This window comes from Cataglyphis hispanica, chromosome 4 (genome assembly GCF_021464435.1).
Source record: "Cataglyphis hispanica isolate Lineage 1 chromosome 4, ULB_Chis1_1.0, whole genome shotgun sequence".
Classification (NCBI taxonomy): domain Eukaryota; kingdom Metazoa; phylum Arthropoda; class Insecta; order Hymenoptera; family Formicidae; genus Cataglyphis; species Cataglyphis hispanica.
Window position 1 is genome coordinate 2,822,817 of NC_065957.1, and position 22,183 is coordinate 2,844,999.

At 29.4% G+C, this 22,183-nt stretch overlaps 2 protein-coding genes across 2 annotated transcripts in view; one reads left to right on the forward strand and one right to left on the reverse strand.

The window, feature by feature from the left end:
- Window positions 1–22,183, forward strand: part of LOC126849277 (midasin) — a 93,830-nt gene that overhangs the window by 61,564 nt on the left and 10,083 nt on the right. The window contains exons 12-15 of the mRNA XM_050590960.1: window positions 19,145–19,289; window positions 19,409–19,635; window positions 20,448–20,659; window positions 21,016–22,022. Coding sequence (XP_050446917.1) covers window positions 19,145–19,289; window positions 19,409–19,635; window positions 20,448–20,659; window positions 21,016–22,022 — 1,591 coding nt within the window. The remainder of the gene's footprint in view (window positions 1–19,144; window positions 19,290–19,408; window positions 19,636–20,447; window positions 20,660–21,015; window positions 22,023–22,183) is intronic.
- LOC126848624 (E3 ubiquitin-protein ligase MARCHF2-like) lies at window positions 9,041–11,009 on the reverse strand. The gene is made up of 4 exons (XM_050589636.1): window positions 10,770–11,009; window positions 10,435–10,592; window positions 9,725–9,978; window positions 9,041–9,163 (listed from the first exon to the last, which is right to left on the reverse strand). Exons 1-4 carry the CDS (start codon window positions 10,873–10,875, stop codon window positions 9,088–9,090), a joined length of 594 nt encoding a protein of 197 aa, XP_050445593.1. The 5' UTR covers window positions 10,876–11,009; the 3' UTR covers window positions 9,041–9,087.

Here is a 22,183-nt window from a genome sequence, read left to right on the forward strand (position 1 = left end):
AATGTAATACTATATATTTTAATTGCAATTTAAATTACAACGCGTATCTTAATAACATTATCAGTAATTGTTCACTGTCAAATGTAATAGAGTTCTCGAAGGAACTCCATTGTCCTCGCAAGATTATTACAGTTTCCGTGGCGACAGGAACGACATTGTCCTCGCCGCAAGCGACTGACAATTTCATTATATATAAGCTTAGCCTTCTGTAACACTTCCTGTTGGTCGAACAGACTTCCGAAGAACGTGTCGCGAGGCTAAAGGGACCGGTAAGAAAAGCAAAGGTCCCAGTAGGATCCTTTCGATGAAAGATGGCATAATCTCTCAAGAGACACCCTACTTCTTCGCTTTCGATCCCGTCGAAATGCCCATCCTTGCCAATAATAGTGAGAGATTATGTGCGACACGGCGAAAATTGTAACACGATTGCGTGCAAAAGGCTGCGTCATTCAATGATAAGTGAATGAAGTCAATATTTAATTTGAACAAAAACAAAAATCGATTACGTCTTTTTTTTTTGCGTCATTATTCCTCACTATTATTAATGTTATCATTATAATGGATATCAATAACAGATAACAGGTAATTTTAGGATGGATGTTTAATGAGCTCGAAATTTATTTGACTGATTTCATTGCATAAGAACGTTATTATCATTGTCCTTGATCGATTGATTTTTGAACTCGATCGATGACAATTATTTCGATTTCAAGCTATCATGATGGATTATTTAATGACTATATCCGAAGGGATGCGAACTATATTAATTATTCGTACACATTTATTGCGATTAATCAGTTTCAAGATTTTTTACTCGAGAAGAACAGAGAAGATCGTTACGATTATTTATCGCAAAGATACACTTAATAGATTACGTTATTTATTCTTGGCGCATTTAATCCACCGAGGCAAATGAAACGGAAACGCCCCCTCAGAAACGCTCTCTTGCACGTCGAATGTTACGCACTTAATTCTGAGACGTCTTTTACGGAATTTCTCGTATCTTTTCCGACGGGGAAAATAAATGCGATATCTGGCGCGCAAGCTGTAGGCATTGACTTTTCTCAGCAACCCCGTAGCCAAGAATCTTTGTTACTCCTATCGCGTTACCATGCTATCTGATCCATCTCGATTGTCCTCCAACCCTTGTGTAATTTTCACGACTTCAAATGTATAGCTATAGACATTATGTTAGCCGTGCTTCAAGCACGGCTGCGTCGAACTGTTCAAGCATACCAATATGTACAAACATGCTGGGACAGCTTAGAATAGAAGCGTTATGTACGCGAGACCGCGGTATTTCGATGCATTTGATGAACACTGACAGCGTCAGCTCACGCTACTAGTATCGGAGTGCACAATTCAAGACTCATCGATATACGCGGGCACGATACCGAATATAATCCCGCTTTGCAGAACAATGCGCTTTATTCCAATCAAATCTTGTTGGGAATACGATGATTTAATCAGTAAGTACAGAACGCCATTAAAACGAGAACGCATAAATTTAATGCAAGAGATTTTTTTCAATATATAGTAATATGCGATAATCAGCTGTTTAACTCGATTATTAAAAAAAAAGTTTATACATCTGAATAAAATTCTCCTCTTGAATAAATTCGCCTCTAAAATTTAATCTTTTCTCAGTGAGTAATTATATATGTATAGGATATTTTTCTCAACATTTTATAAAAAGTTTTTCTATTAATATTTTTACATATCCAATTGATTGGAAGAGAAATGTGAGTTTTTTTATTTATTATGAGATTAATAACATTAAGTAAATATTAAAATGCATAATAATAATCTTGTTTTTTTTCCACATATACAGTTTTTCTATAAATAAAATAAATATATTTAGAGATTCCAATCTTGGATAGATCGATAAGCTTTTACAAGCTTTTTAATGTAAAATTAATTTAATTTAACGTGCCTCTAAAATATCAAGTTCTAACTTAAGTTTATTACATTGTTTTCTATCTTTATTGTATGCGGACAAACTCTTTATGGATATTTATTACGATACATCAATTTAAACTCCTAAACCGGAAAAGATTTAATTCACTTTCGAGAACGCAGGTGTAATCCGGACGCAACCATCAACAATGATGTTCCACAAGCCAGTGAACTTATACAAAGGGATAAAGTTATCTTCTTTTTCTCGACGCGAACACAACGATCCACCGATTTTCCTCTCCCTTTGTTGCTTGATCTACCTTGATTAATGCGCGATTTCGACGCAACTATTTTTGCCGATTTTACCTCTCTCTTTCTAGCTCTTTATTCCTCTCCTCTCATCAATTCCGATCCCGGTGAATCCATCGATCAGTTTCGAAGCGGAGAAATCGCTTTGTGCGCTCGCCAAGAGAGAGAATGGACTATGCGGGGAAATCGTGCCAAAGACAGGTCAGCGACGTCGCTCGTTTCTGCGCTCTCGTTTGTCAATGCCCATCGTTATTTACTCGCTTATTTTCACTCCGCCGCGAAGGTGCGACCTTTATAATAATGACACCAATTATTAATCATGTCTCGCGTTTATTTCTCATTTTAAGATGCTCCTTACTGTGACGCATTTAGTTGTTTGCATATGTAAACCGCATGAGCATGCAAAGTTCATATTTTATTTGCTATATCATCGTTTGCCAATTTGGATCTTTAATAGCTTTTTCCACCAATTGTAAAATACACTCTGTATATTCTAATTATTTTAGATAAAGATAAATGAATAGATAACGGCAATCGGTCTTCCGGAACAAACGGTCTGTTATCCCGTTTAGTGCACCGCAATTTATCTGTCGCACCTGGCGAATCCCATGGTATTAGTTCTAATTCGGAAACCGAATCTATGATATAATGACCGTGTAATTTATTTGACCGATTTAACGCGATTCCTTAACGAGGGTTAACAACTGTCCTTGGAAATTTATCGGTCGCACGCACTTCATCTTAAGGCCAGGCGATCTTCCTAAATGGAATTACATTTTGTATTGCGGAAACGTGGACAGTAACAGCAGGAACGCGGAGACAAATGATGGCCATTGTGCATCGCGGGATTAACCAAGTCAGAAGTACTGCGGCGTGTAAAATGCGCGACACAACCAGCTATGACGCTATATTTTTATTTTTATTCTTATCTCTCTCTCTCTCTCTCTCTCTCTCTCTCTCTCTCTCTCTCTCTCTCTCTCGAGTGATTATAAAAAATTACACTTAGAAAGTGTACATTTTGCGATGTATTTTAATTTAATTTTTTTTTATGTGTAATAAAAAATCTTTAGTAAATAGTTTATTCTACTTGTTATCAATATGTAATAAATATTGAAAGTAAATATATGTGTGAATTTTTATAAAAAAATGTAAAATTAATATAATTTAATATAAATCTTTAAATTAACAGCACTTTGATGGAAAACAATTTTGTTTACTTACACAAATATTTATGTAAATAATACATATTTATACAAATATCTTTAGAATTCTTGAAATTTGTTTTCTTAATAGAATAGATCGATTTCTCAAAATCAAAGATTTTATTAAAGGTCACACTTAGTTAGTATTAAACATCACAGTTTGTGTGTTTATTTCTTATTTTGCCATTTAACTCTTTATTGTATTTTCGCTTTAGTGCATCATATTTAGAATATAATATGCGCTTTAAAGATCTATCGCACAGATTCAACTCTGTTTACGCAGAGCGATATCGGATTCGATATCTTATAAAAAAAAAGAGTAATCTCATTGACGATAATTTCATGGAGGATAATGTTTGATATCGCAAAATTTCCGATAATACTTTGAGGGTATCTCGTAAAATAATCGGCCCCAAGATATCGGCGCAATTCCTTACCTTAACTCGAGAGTTTCTCTCGAAGAAAAGTTACGCGTCTGCCTATTCGGAGGAAGTTTCGCTTCTACGGGGAGATATTTATCCTGTATTTACGCGACGAGCTTGTTGAAATTTCCGAGAATCGTAAAAAAACGTACGCCCACGTCGTGGACCGCCGTAAAATGTGTTGCCACACTCGCATAAAATACGCAAAGTGACACATGTTACATGCTGGATAACGTGTACGCGATATACGTCGCATTTCCCTCTTCAAATTATGCACTTTGCAATTTCGAGGATGTCGACTATTGTATTCCAACCGCACGTTTAATCCTGTATGTAGTTATACGTCTAATATTCATTTCACGTTGACATTGAACAAGTCACGCTTACAATTAGTTAGCTCACAAATTTAATGTTAAGTGTACAACACATACTCGCATACCCATATACATCAGATTCCAAGCCTAGATTTTGGGGAATGCGTAAATGTAATGAAATATTTACGATATTGTTTACAGAGAAAAATCAATGTTTCTTATTTTTTTTTTTTTTTTTGTATAATGATTAAAGATTGTTTCCGTATTTTCAATAGCAAATTTTTCTTTGTAAATTTAAAGTCCGACTTTTTTTAGTACAAAATATTTCTTATATTAGTATAACTTTAATAAATATTTAATACTATATCAATTACGTCTTAAAATGAAATTAAATGGAGAATAAAATTTGATTTTTTTATATTGTAATTTTTTATGCTTAATTTGATAAATATTCCTGTTTAAATAATTAAAGATTATTATATCTCTTTTCCTTTTTTATGATAAGTAACACAAATAACGTTGTTTTAATTTTCACTCTTATATCTCTTTGTATCTTGTAATTTAAAGGAGGAGTTTGTGAAAACATCTTATGCAGGTGCATATAACGTCGGAAGAAGGATATCGATCGTAAACATCTTCTATCTTACTAATATCCCATGCACGCGGTTTCCTCAAATCTCATTGGAGCTGGTTGAATGATTCCCCGGAATTTAGGGCGCGCGCATATACTTTCGTACACCGGCTGCACCTTTGCAGAGAGTGGTTCGTGCACGTACACAACATCGGCTAATAAATCATTTTGGGCATACTGCACATTCCTCCAAAAACAACATATATCACTGCCTTAGTAGTTAGAAACGACCTTTGGCTCGATGCCTTTAGCGTTGAAGCAGTATATCATTTTGATGTACCATTAAATTAATATTTAATTAGGTGCCATACAATAACAGATATTATTATATTTTTTTTAAATGATTTTTATAATTTTGTAGTATACGTTAACTTAGCTATATATATTATTATATTATTATATAACTTATAAATTACAAGAAACCAGAATGTGAGCTTGAACATTTTCCAACTTTCTATCTTTTTAATCATTTCAATAAGCTATATATTCTGCGCGTATCTATACTAATCCATTCTAATATTTAAAATTAAAAATAATTCTGGAATGAATAACAAGATTTAATATATTATTCCTTCACCATAATATCTCTATGTAAAGATATTTTTTTCTGCGTCTCCCCATTTTCTATATTCGCGAAATTGTAATTTGACTCGAAATAAAAGATCGTGTCGAAATTGGGCCGGCTTGTGTTAACGGGAAAGAAAATGCCATCGGTGCGATTGCAAAGTCAGTAAAAATTCGAGTCAACGAGTCGGTCGAGGGATTCTCTCTCGCTGACAGTGAATCCGCGATTCTAGGGACGACATGCAGCCGAGATATGTTTGCCCAGATCTTCGTGAAGAGGACACTTCCGCGCATTGCAGAGGCTGGGAAAACTACCATCTTTCTAGTGGCTATTCCTGTCATCTAACACGACAAGCTTTTTAATGGGATCTTGCCAGGATCTGAGTACGCAAGGGAATGGATGTGGATCTCTATTCCTTCAAAATATAATAGGAAGGATTTTAGGCGAACTGTCTTAACTATGGACTTATGATACTATAAAGTATATAGTTACACTAAGTATATCATATAATCGTGATATAAGCAAAAATATCTCGTGATTTCTGGTGCAAAAATAATTTAAAAATTATGGAGGATAATTTTCTTTTATTACTATGAAAATAAAAATCATATACACAATGTGTACACAAAAAACTATTCTTCTAGTTTTTCTATATTAAAGCAGTAATCGTGAATTAAATAAAAAAAACCAGAAAATTTTAAGATTTACTACTAATAATAATAATATTCAACAAGAAAAATAAAAAATTGTTTTGGGCAAAAAAAAAATTTTCGATTTGTGACAGTAAATTCGCATTTTTTTACAAATCACGAGTTCAATCGTAAAAATAGCTGGGAAACATCAATATCGCTGATAGATTAGTGGATGAGCCGGATTCAAAGATTCGATATTTGCCACTTTGCCTCGTTTCAGCATAGTCGTTCTATTTCTGGAAAAATTCACGATAAAAGAGAACGAACGGTATCGAATCGATATAGGCCGAGAGGAAGAGACAGCGCATACGAAAGTAGAGAAACTTTTAATCGGGTTACGTGAAATTTACGATAAAATTGTTATCGATATCGCCGTTGGCGATTATGATATGAAGCGCATAATTAATTGTAAAGCTCTTGACACGAATATTTTGTTTGTGCATTACAGACACGATGATTCCAAAGGATAATGTTCGACAACAATTTGCTTTTTGTATATACAGGTTTTTCTGAATGGGAGTCCGTGATAACGAAACGCATTAGGCGAATGCACTTATTTTTATCTTTTAAAACTTGAATTTCTCTTCGGAAGATAATTAAATTAAACAAGTATGAAATAAACTTTTAATGATATTTTCCATTGCTGAAAGGAAGCGCGCAATAAAAGGGTAAAACGCTTTTACAACTTCAGATATATTAAAAAAATTGTCATTAAGCAGCAACTATAAAATAAATTATAAACATAAAATATTTATGTTTAAAACTTGATAAGTAATATTTTATGATATTCTCTATACCTTGCTATATTCTCATGTTTAACGGATAATGTTACCAATGTTAATCTTCAATAGAAATTTGATGATATTTGAACAGCTTTTACTTCATCGGCTATTCTCTCCCTTTGGTTTCTTTATAATCGTCGCGCATGAGAGATCTCGCAAGCTTGCGTCTGCCTCCATCGTTCTATTCAAATTTAATAAGTCATTGTCTCGAAAATACAATGAAATCTTGATAGCATCGTGTGCTCAGTCAAATATAGAAACTCTACAAATCAGAAGAAATTAAAGTTATCGGAAAAAAAAAAGATATACATAATTCTTTTTTTCAATTAATATAATAATATTTTAATTTTAATTATATATTTACTCATATGTCTCTAATTTTTATGCTTTAAATCTTTTATTATAATGTATTGTTGCACATTCTTATCTGAATATTCGCTTCTGAAAAAAATTTCTTTTTTTACGCCAGTTTATAATATCTTTCTTTTTTAATAAAAGAACACCGATAGCATGTAATTACTCTTTGTTTTTTATTTTTATTATGAAAAAAATTACTAAAAGAAAGTATCACCAGTACTAAAGTTTTTAAAAGTTTTATCAGCGATGGAAAGCACCTTCGAACTTTTCGTTGAGAATATCTACGTTCGAATAATTCATTTCGTTTTCTTCGTAAAATTCAAAGTTTAATTCAACTTTCCGACGCGAGACAATAGTAACTGTTAATTTGATTATGACATAGAATGACGAAGGAATTGTGAATTCTAGTAACTAACTCGCAATTTCCAAAGTAGCTATCTACATCTTTAATATCCATTCGTTAATTCTGAAATGCACAATAACAAGCATTTTGCATTGTTAGATAGAACATAATCCACAACAGCGTCGGTGGATTATCATGTATAATTAAGTAACTGTGTAAAAACAGCATTGAGATTAAAGAGCTTTTTTTTTTTTTGAAGCTATATAAAGTTTAGTACGTGTGTAACACTTTCTGTTAGTAATTTTCTTTTTTCAGTAAATTTTTCGTAATAAAAAGTAAAGAAAAACTTGATCGCATGCTATCGATATTTTTTTAAAGAGATATACACACTATCACAAGCATAAAAAAGAGTGAATTTCTAAAATAAACATTTAGATAAAAGCTAGCAATCAAGTAAAAAGTTATTCTTTGAATATTTTTTGCGACGTACCTATGTAAAAGTACTATATAAAAATTTTTATACAAAGATAAAAATAAAAAAAAAATAATTTAAAATCAATTGTCGACGTTATCGTAAGAATTAATAAATAATTATAACATGATAAAGATTAAAAGACATAAGCTAAAGTTTAATTAAAGATATAAAAATAAATATGTATATGTATATAAACTTACTGTGTATGTGTATATATATTTAGTAAGTTTATATTCATTATTATTAATAGAAAAAGGTCTAAATAAATGTATTTTATTATTAATATATTATAAACATAGAATATATTTATTTTATTGCTTCAGGGTACAAATTTAATTAATTATAAAGTAAATAAAATATATAAAATAAAAACATACAAAAGCTTACAGAACAAGTACGGAAGTGTATCTATTAAAAATAATAAAAATTTCTTGAGTTCCAAAATTAAAATAATACTAAACATTTCCTCGTCTGAACTCTTTTCAACAAAATATAATATGAGTCAAATAAATGATCAACAAATAATTATATAAAATAATTTTGATTTGCACGTTTAAATGGAAATGTCTAACGGAATGTCAGGTAAAATCATATAAGTATAAGATATTAAGATTATATAGATGCAAAATACATATTTATAAAAATTGTATAAAGATCCAATTTCTTTTTGTATCTATGCATAAAGAGAAATTTTTAAAATTATCTTTATATTAAATAAATCGCATTAGTATTTTTCTAAATATAAAAATAAGCAATTTTTGGTTATTAATATATTAATATTATTATTATTTATAGATATTAATATTAATAATATCATATTTTTATTAATATTAATATTCTCTTTATTGATATACAAAAAGAAATCTTGTAGTTTGAATTTACAGACACATATATGCTACACACTATTATATTTAAAAATATAAAACTAACCCAATGAAAAATAGAGGAATATATATTTTTTTATTGGTATTTCTCACTAGAAATCTTAAAGTATCGTCAAAAATATAAAATATATAAAACAATTTTTTTTTTTTTTTTTTTTTTTAATAATTGCATTATATAGTCTACAAATGTACAGAAAAATAAATTTTATTTGCACTTAAATTATTCCAACATATGAATATTGTGTCTTCAGTTTAACTTCTTGAGTATATTTACGATAAATGTTACGTATTCTGTAAATAGATAAAAAAGGTCATTTATTTTATTAAGTCATTTATTATGTAAGAACAATTTATTTATTTTATTATATTTATTATATAATATTGTTATTTTATATTCTTATTAAATATATATTTTAGTATTTTTATAAATTTTAATTAAAATACATTTTGTTTGATTAATAGAATGTTTTACTTATTGTGGTAGCATATAAAGAGTGTGTGTATGTGTATCTCAGAGCACTTTTAGGGCTTTTATCAATTTGGATTTATCTTATTGTTAATAAAAATACTAAAATAAATCATTGTATATCTTTATAATCAATTCTTAATAATAAATCATAATAATAATAAATCACATCAAAAATAAATTAAAAATTGGTTAAGAGAAATGATGATTTTTCGTAAAATTTATTTTATTAAAAATTCTGCACTCGCAATTATTTATTTTACTAAGAAAAGATCAACTCTAAAATTTGACAAATAATTTGTCTTGTTAAAATTAAAATTATTTACGAATTATTATCTTTACAAACTATATGTAAAAAGTTAAAATAGTTAATCAATTGAACATACTTGTCAAACCAGTTAGATAGAAAGGGCTCAATCGTATAAACGAAGAAAAGAAAAGTGTAGAAGCATGTAAGAATCATAAGCATTATGATAATAACGATAACGAGATTGTCCTTTATTAAAATATAATCAAATAATGTGACTATATAAATCAATATGCCAATTAAAAAAAAGGAGTAGAATATAAAAGCTAGTAATTTGAAAAGAGGAGAACAAACTTCTCGAAACATCTGAAGCAATGTATTGTCTCTGTAACACTGTTATAATATTTTAGTATTATACATACTCATGTTTAATAAAAAAAATTAATCATTTTTTAAATAAAATTATTATAAACTAAAATCAAACTCGCGAAAATTTTAAAACATTTTTTAAAATATATTTTTATTTCTTTTTTGATATACTCTAATTATATTTTTACGTTCTAATTTGTTTATTAAATTGTTGTCAGGAATTATAAACTAATCGTACAATATGATAATGTATAAGTTTTATTACTAAGCTTTTTATTACTTTGACATATATGTCTAGTTATGGCCTTTGATTTTAACAACTAGTTTGTTTTTTAACATCTGCTTACTTTTTGCGAAAACAATATGTTTTTTAAGTTTTAAAATAATCTATTTAAAAATCGAAAAACTTTTTTTATTTTTTCTAAACTTATTCTATTTCCTGCAAATTTCATACAATTATTAAATTCTTTTATGGCTTACCTCTAATAATGATTTGCGTCTTATATCTAATGGATATTGAGTATGACAAAATAGGCAGTGAAGTATGTTTTGAGTATTTGCCGATATCTCTAGACAATCAACGTGTATGAATTGTTTTATACACTTACATGGAGATACGAGCTTTCCCTTATTCTTACCTGTCATAAATAGATTACATGCGTAATTTTTTTTAAGTAATAATAATATATATGCAAACTTTATAATAAATAGATTGTATGTGTATACATAACACAGATTTTAAAATTTTATTTCACACAAATATTTTTATAAAGAGAATTTATTCAGATTATTTTGTAAAAAAAAGAATTGTGTACCTTCGTTACAACGCCAACATAAAGCCGTAATTGACATTTTCTCTTTCAAAAGAGGAATCTCTTCTTTCAAACGTTCACACAGATCATTTAATCCAAATTCTCCCATTTTTAATTATATTATTAATTTATTGAATAATAAAATTTTTTATATAGCTATAAACTTTTGTTGCGATGCAAGGTCAATATCAATCAATATTTTATAAAATTTATAAATTTTTTTCTGTACGTGTCTTCACTATATTGTATACTAATCTGGCACTGCTATTTTGAATACTGTGAGTGTTTTGATTTATTTATATTTACCTTTCTAATAAGAATAGTTGTTTAAAATACATACTTAAGACCTTGAGACCTTGAGACTTTAAAATTCTAGAAAGTTTCTTTTATTTTTATGTATATTGAACTTTTTTGTATATAGTTTGAAAATATATACAAAATTAAAAGTTGTCATTGAAGCAACGTTTATACGCTTTATCACTCTTTAATCATTATAAACTTTGAAATATATACAAAATACATATAATTAAAACATTTTTAAATAAGAGGACTTTTTAGAAAGATTTATAGCACTAATTACAATTTTAGAATTTTAAAAGGCTCTGTTAAATATGTAGAACTATGATACTATTCTTTATTCATAATAAAAATATATATTGTAGTATCCTCCGCCGTTTGATGAAAACGAATTATATTCCGATTAAAGAAAAAGTATTTCATATCAATATTCAAGCTAAACGGAAAATTAACACGATTAATTAATTGATGACTAATATTAAAGAATTGCTTCGTTTTCTATTTTAGAGGTAAAGTCTCTTTGCCCCTATGGAAGTTTCTTATTTCTCATTTAATGGTACGAAGCTATTGTACTTTAATGCTTGGCAAGTATGCTTGCTTAGAAATTTTCTTTTATTTTACATTCGTAATTTTTTTTTATAATAATAAATTTCAGTGATATGTATTGTTGCTGTTACAACAAATGATATATTTTGACGTATGACTTTTTAATGAAATAAGTTTTCAAAAAAGTTTTAAGCATTGTGTTAAAAGGATATTGAAATCGGTGAGATAAATTAAAAGGATATTTTGCGAAGATATCTAATTAAATTTGTAGTTGCTAATTGAAATTCTTATAAAGTAAAATTAATTCGAATGCAAAAATTATGGAAGTAAAATATTTTGAATTATATATATAATATATTATATTTTATCATACATATTAATACTAATTGATGATAAACATTGTAAACATCATATATTATTATTTATTAATATTGCGTAAATTTATTCCAATATGTTCCGAGGGATTCGTCAAACGTCAAGATGCACGTAATCATTTTAACGGATATTTTATTATCTCAATATCAGCGGCTGTACGCTAGTATCTTTGAATTATATTGTAAAATCGTCGAGTACATCAAACCGTAATTGATCGTCTCGAGAAACTTGAATAAAACGCGAGACATTAAAGACGAATCGTTTTCCTCAAGATACCAAAAACTGCAGGGCCACTTTACGATCCGGCGAATGAAATTTCATTTAATATTACAATTGATTTTTCTTTACAATCATGAAAGAGACGAATGGAACATGCTTTATATATATATATATATATCGAAATTTTTGTTTCGTACTCATACAGTGCGCGATAATCACATTATAAACAGTAGGGAACTATCTGAACGTCTAGAAATTTAAAATCTGTTTAGCGCGACATTATGTCACTCTCTCTAACAATTATCTTTCCCCTCTCTCTTTCTTCCCCTTTTCTCTCCCTCTCTTATGCAAACGCGATTAAAACTTCCGCGCAATTTGTGAAAACTATAACAAGATTACGCTGCTTCTCTCATCAAATAAAGATTTAATATAAACATTTTTGTAAAACTTATATTTTAGGAGGAAGTAAGTAAAAGAAGAGTTGTTTTTACATAATAACATAGAGTGTTATTTTTATGCATTAAATATATATAAATGCGCGCAGACATGAAAAGCGCCATCGTTTCATAATGAAAGCGCACTAAAATGATATTGCACTTGAAGACTTTAAAGACATATCCGGAAACACATAACAATCAACACATAAATCCCTTTGCTGGTGATATTTTATTTTTATGGTATCATAAAAAATTTTATTCCTGCAATAAATTCGTTAAAAATAAAACCGTTTACATGATATATAGATGCAGTTAATTTTTCATTTTTTTATATAACAGTACAGCAATTAGCTTTTGATATAATTCATTATCATTATTAATTATCATTATCATTATCATTATCATTATTAAAAATCATTATCAAGTCACAGCATAATATTGACTGTGGCGATCTTTGCAGCGGATTTAATTCAAGGTTCAATTTTTAATGGCAAGTACTTAAAAATAAATAATATTTCATAATTTCTGTCATAATAAATTTTATTACAACAAAATCGGTTTTACATCATCACAAGAACTTGTCACTGGATTATATAGCTTTATGCAATTTTTCGTGCAATCATTAATAAGATATCGCGAAAAGACAAGCTCGAAGGAATAAACTGAAGAAGATTTCTTCTTTGCGCGATTCTTTTAGGAACATCGTTGTCGTCATTATCGCGCTCTACCAATGCCAGTCAATGGCCAAAAAGCGCATATCTTTGAGTGAGAATTTGCGCTAACGATTCATGGTCTACTTCCCATGAACTCGTTAAATTTTCTTTCGCACTTCATCCATAATCCTATAATTTTATTTTCATGATAGAAATTTAGAATTGATGTTTTGAAGTAGTTAAGAAATTATTAAAGCAATTATCTTCAAGACTGTGTTCTTTATTTTTCCGTCGTCCTGTAACCACTTATTTATCTATTTTTATTGATTTATTATAATTATGTTTATAAATCACGAAAATCTGTAACAGTTGAACTGATAAATGTTATACAGATTCTGTTGTGATTTATCAAGTCCTTATCCGGAATTATTGAGATATAAAATTTTTTTAATATTAGCTTAAATCATTGGATTCTTTGAACTTTCTGTCTGATTGGTTTTCAATCCTTTTCGATCTATATTTCATGTTTTTGTATTTATAAAATCTGGAAACTGATTTTTTATTCCATATATTTACCTAATTTCTTAAAATTGAATATTTTGTCAAATTAAATTTTATTTTTAAGAATTACTACTTTTAATTTAATTTGTAGTCTGATAGCTCCACAAGAGTATCTTTGATAAGAATACTCTTATTTTCGATAAAAAGACAGATATTTATGTAATTATTAAATTATATTAATTTATGAAATGTTAAATATTTCTCTGAAATTTTTAAAGATTTAATATTTATAAATATATATCTTAATTTTTGTCGAACATATCTATTTAAGAGTCAAAATTATTTGCTCTGTTATTTCATGATAACAATCAAATTTAGCAAGCTTGATGCGTAAAATACATAACACCAGTGGAGATTCCGTACTTTGAGTATATCTTTCTTTTCTTTAAAAACAAAATCTTTTACCAGCAGTGACTTAGAAATCGATTTGTTAAATTACTTCTTGTTTTACTTCCGCGTCCGATCGAGCAAAGTCAATTGTGCTTCCTATTTCTTCTCTGAACTGAATAATTCGATTGGAAAGACTACGTTAATTGTGATACCTCCATAGAAGATCGGAGATCGGCTAAACAAATATTTTTTGCAGACTAACGAGCCTATACGTACGGGCGAAATAAATCAATCTAATGAGCTCGCTTCTATCATTAGCGGAGTCATTGATATATTTGCCCGAATGTCACATTAACTTTTTTACGAGAAAAATCCTCCCTTCTCCCTTCGAATTTTTTATTCACAAATATTTGATTTTTTATATTGTGTTTTTAGTTTACTTATCAGATTTTTTTAGTGAGCTTTTATTTGGGACACTATTTTCCTAATTTAATTCTCTTAATTTCATAATTAACATTTTACAATCATATTCAAATCATAATGATAAAATAAATTGATCACTGCCTAGAAAAAAAACATGTTACTAGATATTATATCTTTATTAAATTTTATAAATAAAAATTATATAATTGATTTTATAACTATTTTTTTATAACTATGTTTTTAGATGTTATAATTTTGTATCAAATGCATAATGTTCAAAATTGTTAATAGAAAAAAAAGTTAAATGATAGCTTTAATTTATTATTATATATTTTTTATAATACTTGTATGTATAAGTGTGTAATATTTATATTTATATTTATATTTATATGTGTGTGTAAAATGTGTTATTTTATTTAGAGAGTTATTTAAAAATACATTTTATCTAAAAGAAGCAGAATTAAGCAGCAAATATAATCGTTCTATTTCTCTCATTTCTAGCTTAAATTATTTTCTTACCGATCTCCACATGCGCCAATATTTGCTGCATCACAGCTGCGTTTGCGAGTGCAATATCTCTCTCACAATAAAGAAATTGTTAAAATGAAATCAAAAATTTCATCTGATTGCGAGTTTATCCAGACGGTTCTCGTCTTTCTCCACTATCACGAAATTTGCATTCCTGTGTCACATTCTGATCGAGTTTTGTCTCTGCGTTTCATAGTTGTCTCCCTGTTGAATTTTATGTGTTTCGAATACAGGAATCATTTGAGAAAATGATGTCACGGAAGAGCATTATTCTTAAAAAATCGCGCGCTTTTTTTTTATTGTAAGAAAGATTAAAGATTTGATCGCAAGACCGGAAATGTCCATGTTCGAATTTGATGTCTTTCCTTGTGCAGTAAAACTGCTTGAAATAAGACACATTTTTTTTAAATATCTGACAGCGCGAATTTTTAGATATAAATTCGATCGTACGAAGATTAGATAGATATATTAGTACATTCGCACCGCTAATACATTAATATATTATTAATGATATATTTTTATCATTATATAAATAAAGATATAAGTAATATTTTTCCAAAATTGAGGAAAAAGATAATATAAACTATTGTACAATTAAAAAACAATTAATATTGTATTTAGATCATTTATCACCTTTTGTTTTGTTTTGATGCAAAGACAATATTAAGATTTAAATCTTATACGACAGACACTTATAAGAAATAAGTCTTTTTCTGTTTGTACTATTGATAGATGTTAAGAAAAATTGTTAAAGTATTTTTTTAAGAATATTGAAAAAAAAACTATTATCCTTTTTTGGATAGAAGATATTTTCACATTACGTCCAATTTATTTATCCATTGCTGATCATCTATTTTTTGACATGCATATATGGAATTTTTGGTCGCAACTTCTTCGTGAAGAATGTCACCTGTTTTTTTCACCTCCTTGAGTTTCGCTATAAACAAAATTGAGGTACTTCCCACGCAAGAAAGTCGGCGGTAAAGCTCGCGCCGAAAAGCGCGGTCGGAGAAACTCGATATTGAGTTTTCTCGCTACGTAACACACGAGAGATGAATTCATGGCGTCATTTCGAGGCTTCGGTATGCGAATGCAATAAATATTTAATGCACGCGTAGTGTAAAGAGTGTGTGGGATGACATACCGCGCCATTTTCATACACGGATTCGTTTTCATAGCTTTTTCTCTTTGAAAAATATTTGACGCGATTGGCAAGTTTATCACACATATTTTTATCTTTATTTATTTATATTATCTCTGTATATTTAAAAAATTAAAATATAATATTTGAATAAAATAATAGCTAAATTTTGCTAGAATTAACCGGTACACATTTTGAGGGGTGAAAAGACAAATTCTCGTGAGATATTTCTCCACCGTGTTTTTCCGAAGATTGCATTCGTTTCTCATAATTTGTATTGCTCACGCAGAAAATACATTTCGCAATTTCATGATCAAAGATGTCGTTTTCCGTGGAAATAAAAGTATAACGGGGTGAACCACGATATAATAAATTCGAATATGTACAGGATATTTTCGCGAGAACATTTTTATAACTTTCATTCAAAATATATTATTGGCACCTTGAACAAAAATATAACTATCTTCTACTAATGCATATACTCAGTATTCATTTTCAATAACATGCGATGTGAGACTTGTTTCTCGTTATTCATAATAAAAATAATGAACAAATAAGCAACATATTGTATATTTGAGACATTCTGATTTTTGAACGAGCTTAAACTTAATTAAATTTCTGAACTTAATCGAGAATAATTACACACATGTCGATCCATTATTCATAATTAAATATGACGACTATTTACGAATATATTTACTTATAATCAATTTATTTGTTTGAGCAGATTAAGCTGCTCCGTCATTTTATTGGCAGCGATTTCGCCTGTGGCGAAGCAAACCGTCCCGTCAGATTACGTTAATTTTTGACGGATTTATGAAAAATGGGAAACTTTGAGAGGTTATCAGCCGGTTATACCAATACGTGGAATCCATATCAGACTGGCATCAATCACTTTGATTCATGCCTGATATTTTTGGGCGCCCTTCATCTATAGGATAATCCCGCCGGATATTCTTCGAGAATCTCCCTCTCGCCGACTACGAAAACGCGTCGGAGAATTAATGACTTCTCGAAATACGGCTTCATCGTTAAAAGAAAAGAGATATCCAGTCAGCCAGGATAAAAATGGATAATAATTATATTCTGATCTAGTGATGAAAAAACATTTGATTCTCGAATTTTTTGTGTAAACGTACAATCGTTATTAATCTTCCACGACCATGACCTTTCATGCATTAATCATAATACATTCTCATAATAATAAAAATTTTACAATTTGATAAAATATGATCTAATTAATTACTACATTTTGCAAAGGTAATTTCTTATTTTATCACACGATAATATTTAAAAGATAAAAAAACTAGCAAGTAAAATTTGTTATAGTGTATATGTATAAGAGAAAGCTTGATTCTCTGTCTTCATGTTACAATGAAATTTTTCAATCAACTACGGTCGATCCTATAAAGTTCCTACAAGATATTATGTGTATCGTGCACAAAGCAAAGGTTTTATAAACTTTCTAGGAAAATTCGTATTCAGTTCATAAGCTGCTAAAGCTGTTACCTAGGCAGAACTACGTACGAGCTATATTGTTGCAATTTTGTCTGTGAATATTTTATACCAAACACATTCCATCATTCGCCTAACTTTCCACGCTGATTATAGTTCATTATACATATGTGCTTTACGCGATTTTGAATATTTCTTTTTGACATTAAAATCTTCTTGAAGATAGATGCTCTCTTACTATTCGTTGATAGTAAATTAATTTTGCAAATACTACATGTACTTCCTATAAGCTAACTAATTATAGTTTCCTCTTTGAATTTACAATCCACGCTGAGCTATAACTTTGCACATAATTTATCATAATATATCATTACTCGATAGTTCGGCCCTTGAATATATTTACATGTATAATTATCGAAACATAAAATTATCCAGTTATTACATGAATGAATTATATTTATCATAACTGATTCAATTATAGATTATAGTCTAGGTTTTCATTCCATGTATTTCATTTGCGTAATATTTGCGAAACTCTAACTAAATTTCAATATTCTTCTCGTACAAAAAATTTCAAACTTACAATTGGAAAGAGTGTCACACGTGCATATGCATGAGGACGAACGACCACGTGAAAATTTGTTTGATTGCGTTTGAGGCAGATACAAATATACCGATATATAGCGATATGTATACATATGTATTACGAACGTATAAAACGCTCGGAAATGCAGCGAGAATTTTCACGGTGGTTGATTTTTGTTCGTCGATATACCGACTTATTTACCACATAGTGAATATTTTTTCGACCGATATTTTATCACCGCTTTGAGTTGCAAACTATTTGACGAGCTTTGTAAATCTGCAACATCTTCCAGCAACGATCTGCTCGTTGATATGCAATTCAATTTCCTAAGTCAGAAAAGAAAAAGAAGGAAAACATTTTAATAACATATATAAATATATTATCGTATCTTATATTTCGCGCGAATCACAATCTATTAAGAGATATTTATATATGTTTTTATACTTTTTAAATATATTATTAATAATCCAATTATTGATTTAAAAAAAAATTATTATTCTTTTAATTTTTGATTATGTGGAAATTTACCTTATATTATAATTCTGTTATTTAAGTCACAAAGAAAGAGAGAGAGTTGTATTTTTTTATTTAATTTTATTGATTATAATAAAAAAAAAAGATTTTTTTCTTAATAAGTAACTCGGGTATCTCGAGTTCGCTAAGCTCGTATTCATTGTGAGTCCCTGAAGAAATCCCATTATAATAAATGATTTACGCAATTGTATAATTTAAAATTAATATATAAATTAATAAAATAACTTTATATTCTCTATTGCAACTTAAATATGATCAGAACTAACAATAAACATTTCTTATCATTTCTTTAGACGGATTACAATCGACATCTCGAACAACTATTTGAACGCGTAACGGCTCTGCTCATCGATAGTCTGCAAACGAAGATAACTATCGACAAATTGGAGCAAGTTGTCGAACTTCATAAGCATTTGGAACAAGTGCGACATTTATTCGGTAGGTATAATAAGATGAGCATTTCACTGTCAGGATGAGATTTTCTTTCTGACGAGAAAGAAAAATATAATCTTTATTACAATGATTAATCTTATCACTCACTATCCGTTTGTCGCCAGATAAAAATGTCACTGGTAAAACAATGGCAGCGGAAAGCGAACTATTCTTAAATAAAATCAAGGAATTATCAGTATTGGTATCAGCGATCAAGTTTTGGGAACCTTCCCGCGAATTGGAATTACGAGATATCGAATCAAGATTGGAGAGTCTATCGACTTCTGTCAAAGAGGATAAATGTCTGAATGCTGGCGGAAAATTTGAATGGGTGGATAGTGTATTAGTAAAGGTATATTTCATCAGCGACACAAACTTCTGTAGATTGTTTTGCCACCGGAAAGAGCTACACTTCCATTATCGGGATGTATTGTGAATATTTTACACGTTGAGATGCGAACATTCTGTAGGAAACATTTTGACAAGATCGCTTTAAAATGTGTTCATATTTGATATTCCTCGAACTTGATTTAGACAACTTTTATACAGTACCCTTATAATGCTTCTCATATTTTACATATCGCGGGTATCAACTAGCGATAAAGTTGCACCACTTTCAACTTTATTCCGCGCGCTACCTTTCTCAATATTTTATCCTTGACATACGATAATGTATAAGTGTTGCTAAAGTTTTAATAGAGTCAAAAATTGCGACTTTCAAAACTTTTCTAACACGTAAAACTACTTCATTTTTATTGCAATTGTAAAGTGTGAAACTTTAATATCTTATGCGTGTAGCCATTTTTACGTCTAAATAATATACATTCTTATTCACATTTACATATTCTCTATATACATATATTACGCACAAAGAAATTATCTGCTTTTTTGCTACGTTTTTCTGCTTTTTTTTCATATTTTTTATTAAAAATTTTAATTGCATCTAGAAACTAAAATAAAATGTAAATACAGAAAAGGATATTTAGAAAAAAAAACCAGAATAATATTAATTATTCTATAAGTCGAAAATGTAGAAATATTAGACATATATGTATATAAAATTAGCTTTCGCCTCTAAGAAAAATTGTATTGATATTGTGAAATTTAGACTTTCGATCAACGAAACATTTATTTCAAGCAGTATAATAACGGAATCATTTTTAGTGCTTGCAAGACGGCACTTGGCTACTCATCGACCAAGTTAATTTATGCAGCCCCGCTGTATTAGATAGACTTAATGGACTGTTAGAGCCAAACGGTGTTCTCAGTATCGGTGAGCGGGGTGTTGATAATGAAGGCAATGTCGTCACTATTAAGCCACACGAAAATTTCCGTCTATTTCTAACTATGGACCCTCGATACGGCGAAATTTCCAGGTAATTTCTCTTTCAATATTTAGTAATTTAATTATATAATTTTTCATTACAATCACATATAAAAAGCATAAAATTCAGTGTTATTATTCAACTCTCAAAATATATTAGTTCATAAACCTATATATTTATTATATAAACATATTTATCAATACGTAATATACATAGATTGAATGAAAAAAAATTGCCAGGGAAATGACAATCTTATATATAATAATATTTAAAGAAAATACGATTAACTACTATATATATTTTAATTATATATGATTACGATAAAAGTTTAAGACAATTAATTGTTGCAAAATAGGACAATTATAATAATTCTATCGTAATAGTATAATATTTATTTATGATTTTAGGGCCATGCGTAATAGAGGCGTTGAAATTTACATGTTTGGTCCGAAGGAGAACATCTATGATGATGCGATTGATCTCAAATCGCTGCTATCTAATGCTGGCATCCTAAAATCGACGCAACGCGATGCGTTGCTCGAGATTTACGAGACGATGTCGAAAGAGATGATCGCGGTGGATCGATTCAGTGCGGTCGATTTGTTGCACACCGCGTTTCTCGTAAAGCAACGATCTCTGCGCGGGTTCCCCGCGGAGCAATCGATCAGGAACGCGTGTATCGACGTCTACATAAAAGCTAGACCGATGCGCGATCCGCAATTCAGAGAACATCTGATTTCTCTGATCGATGAAATCATCGAACGGCATCTTACCAACAATGAGGAGATCTCGGTGATCGATTTGGATGCCGCCACGTGGAGCGTAAAAAATTTGCAAGACAATTCGAGACTCACTATAATCAGACAGCAAGGTTTACTATTAAAGGCGGCTGTCCAAATGTACGAATTAGGTCTAAAACAGATTCCAGAAAATATTGAAAATAATATTATTACATCGAAGTTATTAAATGACTTTTGCGATCTTAAAGAGGATGAAGAATATGTAATGAACATTGATGTCACTGAGATATTGCCATATTTCCTGTTGAATTTTTATGAACAATCCTCGCGAGACGATGTACTTCTTAGGAAGGAGTGGGTCTCGAAGATGCTACGAGAACACGCTACGAAAACAGAATTTGACGAACTTGAGAAACAAAGCGCACTAATGACGAATGTAATCTTATTATTTCACTTTCGTTCTGCAAATATAAAAAATTTGCCTTGGGATTTGTGGCAGCTTGTTGGAAGAATGACATATGACAAAGATGATAACGCTTACAACGATGCGAATAAATTATTATTGCTATTGTATGCGCACAGTATGATACTCAAAAGTGGCACAATGAAAGTGGAAATATTACAGAATAAAAACGCAATATCTGTCAAACAATACTCCAGCATTGTACATGATGGTAAATATTCTATATTGCATTAATGTTATATTAATGATATCGCGTCTTAGATAGAAGAGATCACAATTTTTGAAAAAGTTATTTTGATTCTATACTGCTTTAGTATACTTTACTATATTTTATAAATTAAACTCTAATTAATTTAAGTAATTTTTTTAAGA

Coding starts and splice junctions, on each gene's coding strand:
- LOC126848624 (XM_050589636.1), bottom strand. CDS start 10,875: ATGGGAGAATTTGGATTAAATGATCTGTGTGAACGTTTGAAAGAAGAG. Junction 9,979..10,434: donor GACGCAAATCATTATTAGAG/GTAAGCCATAAA, acceptor ATATTATAACAG/TGTTACAGAGACAATACATT. Junction 9,164..9,724: donor CTATCTAACTGGTTTGACAA/GTATGTTCAATT, acceptor ATCTATTTACAG/AATACGTAACATTTATCGTA.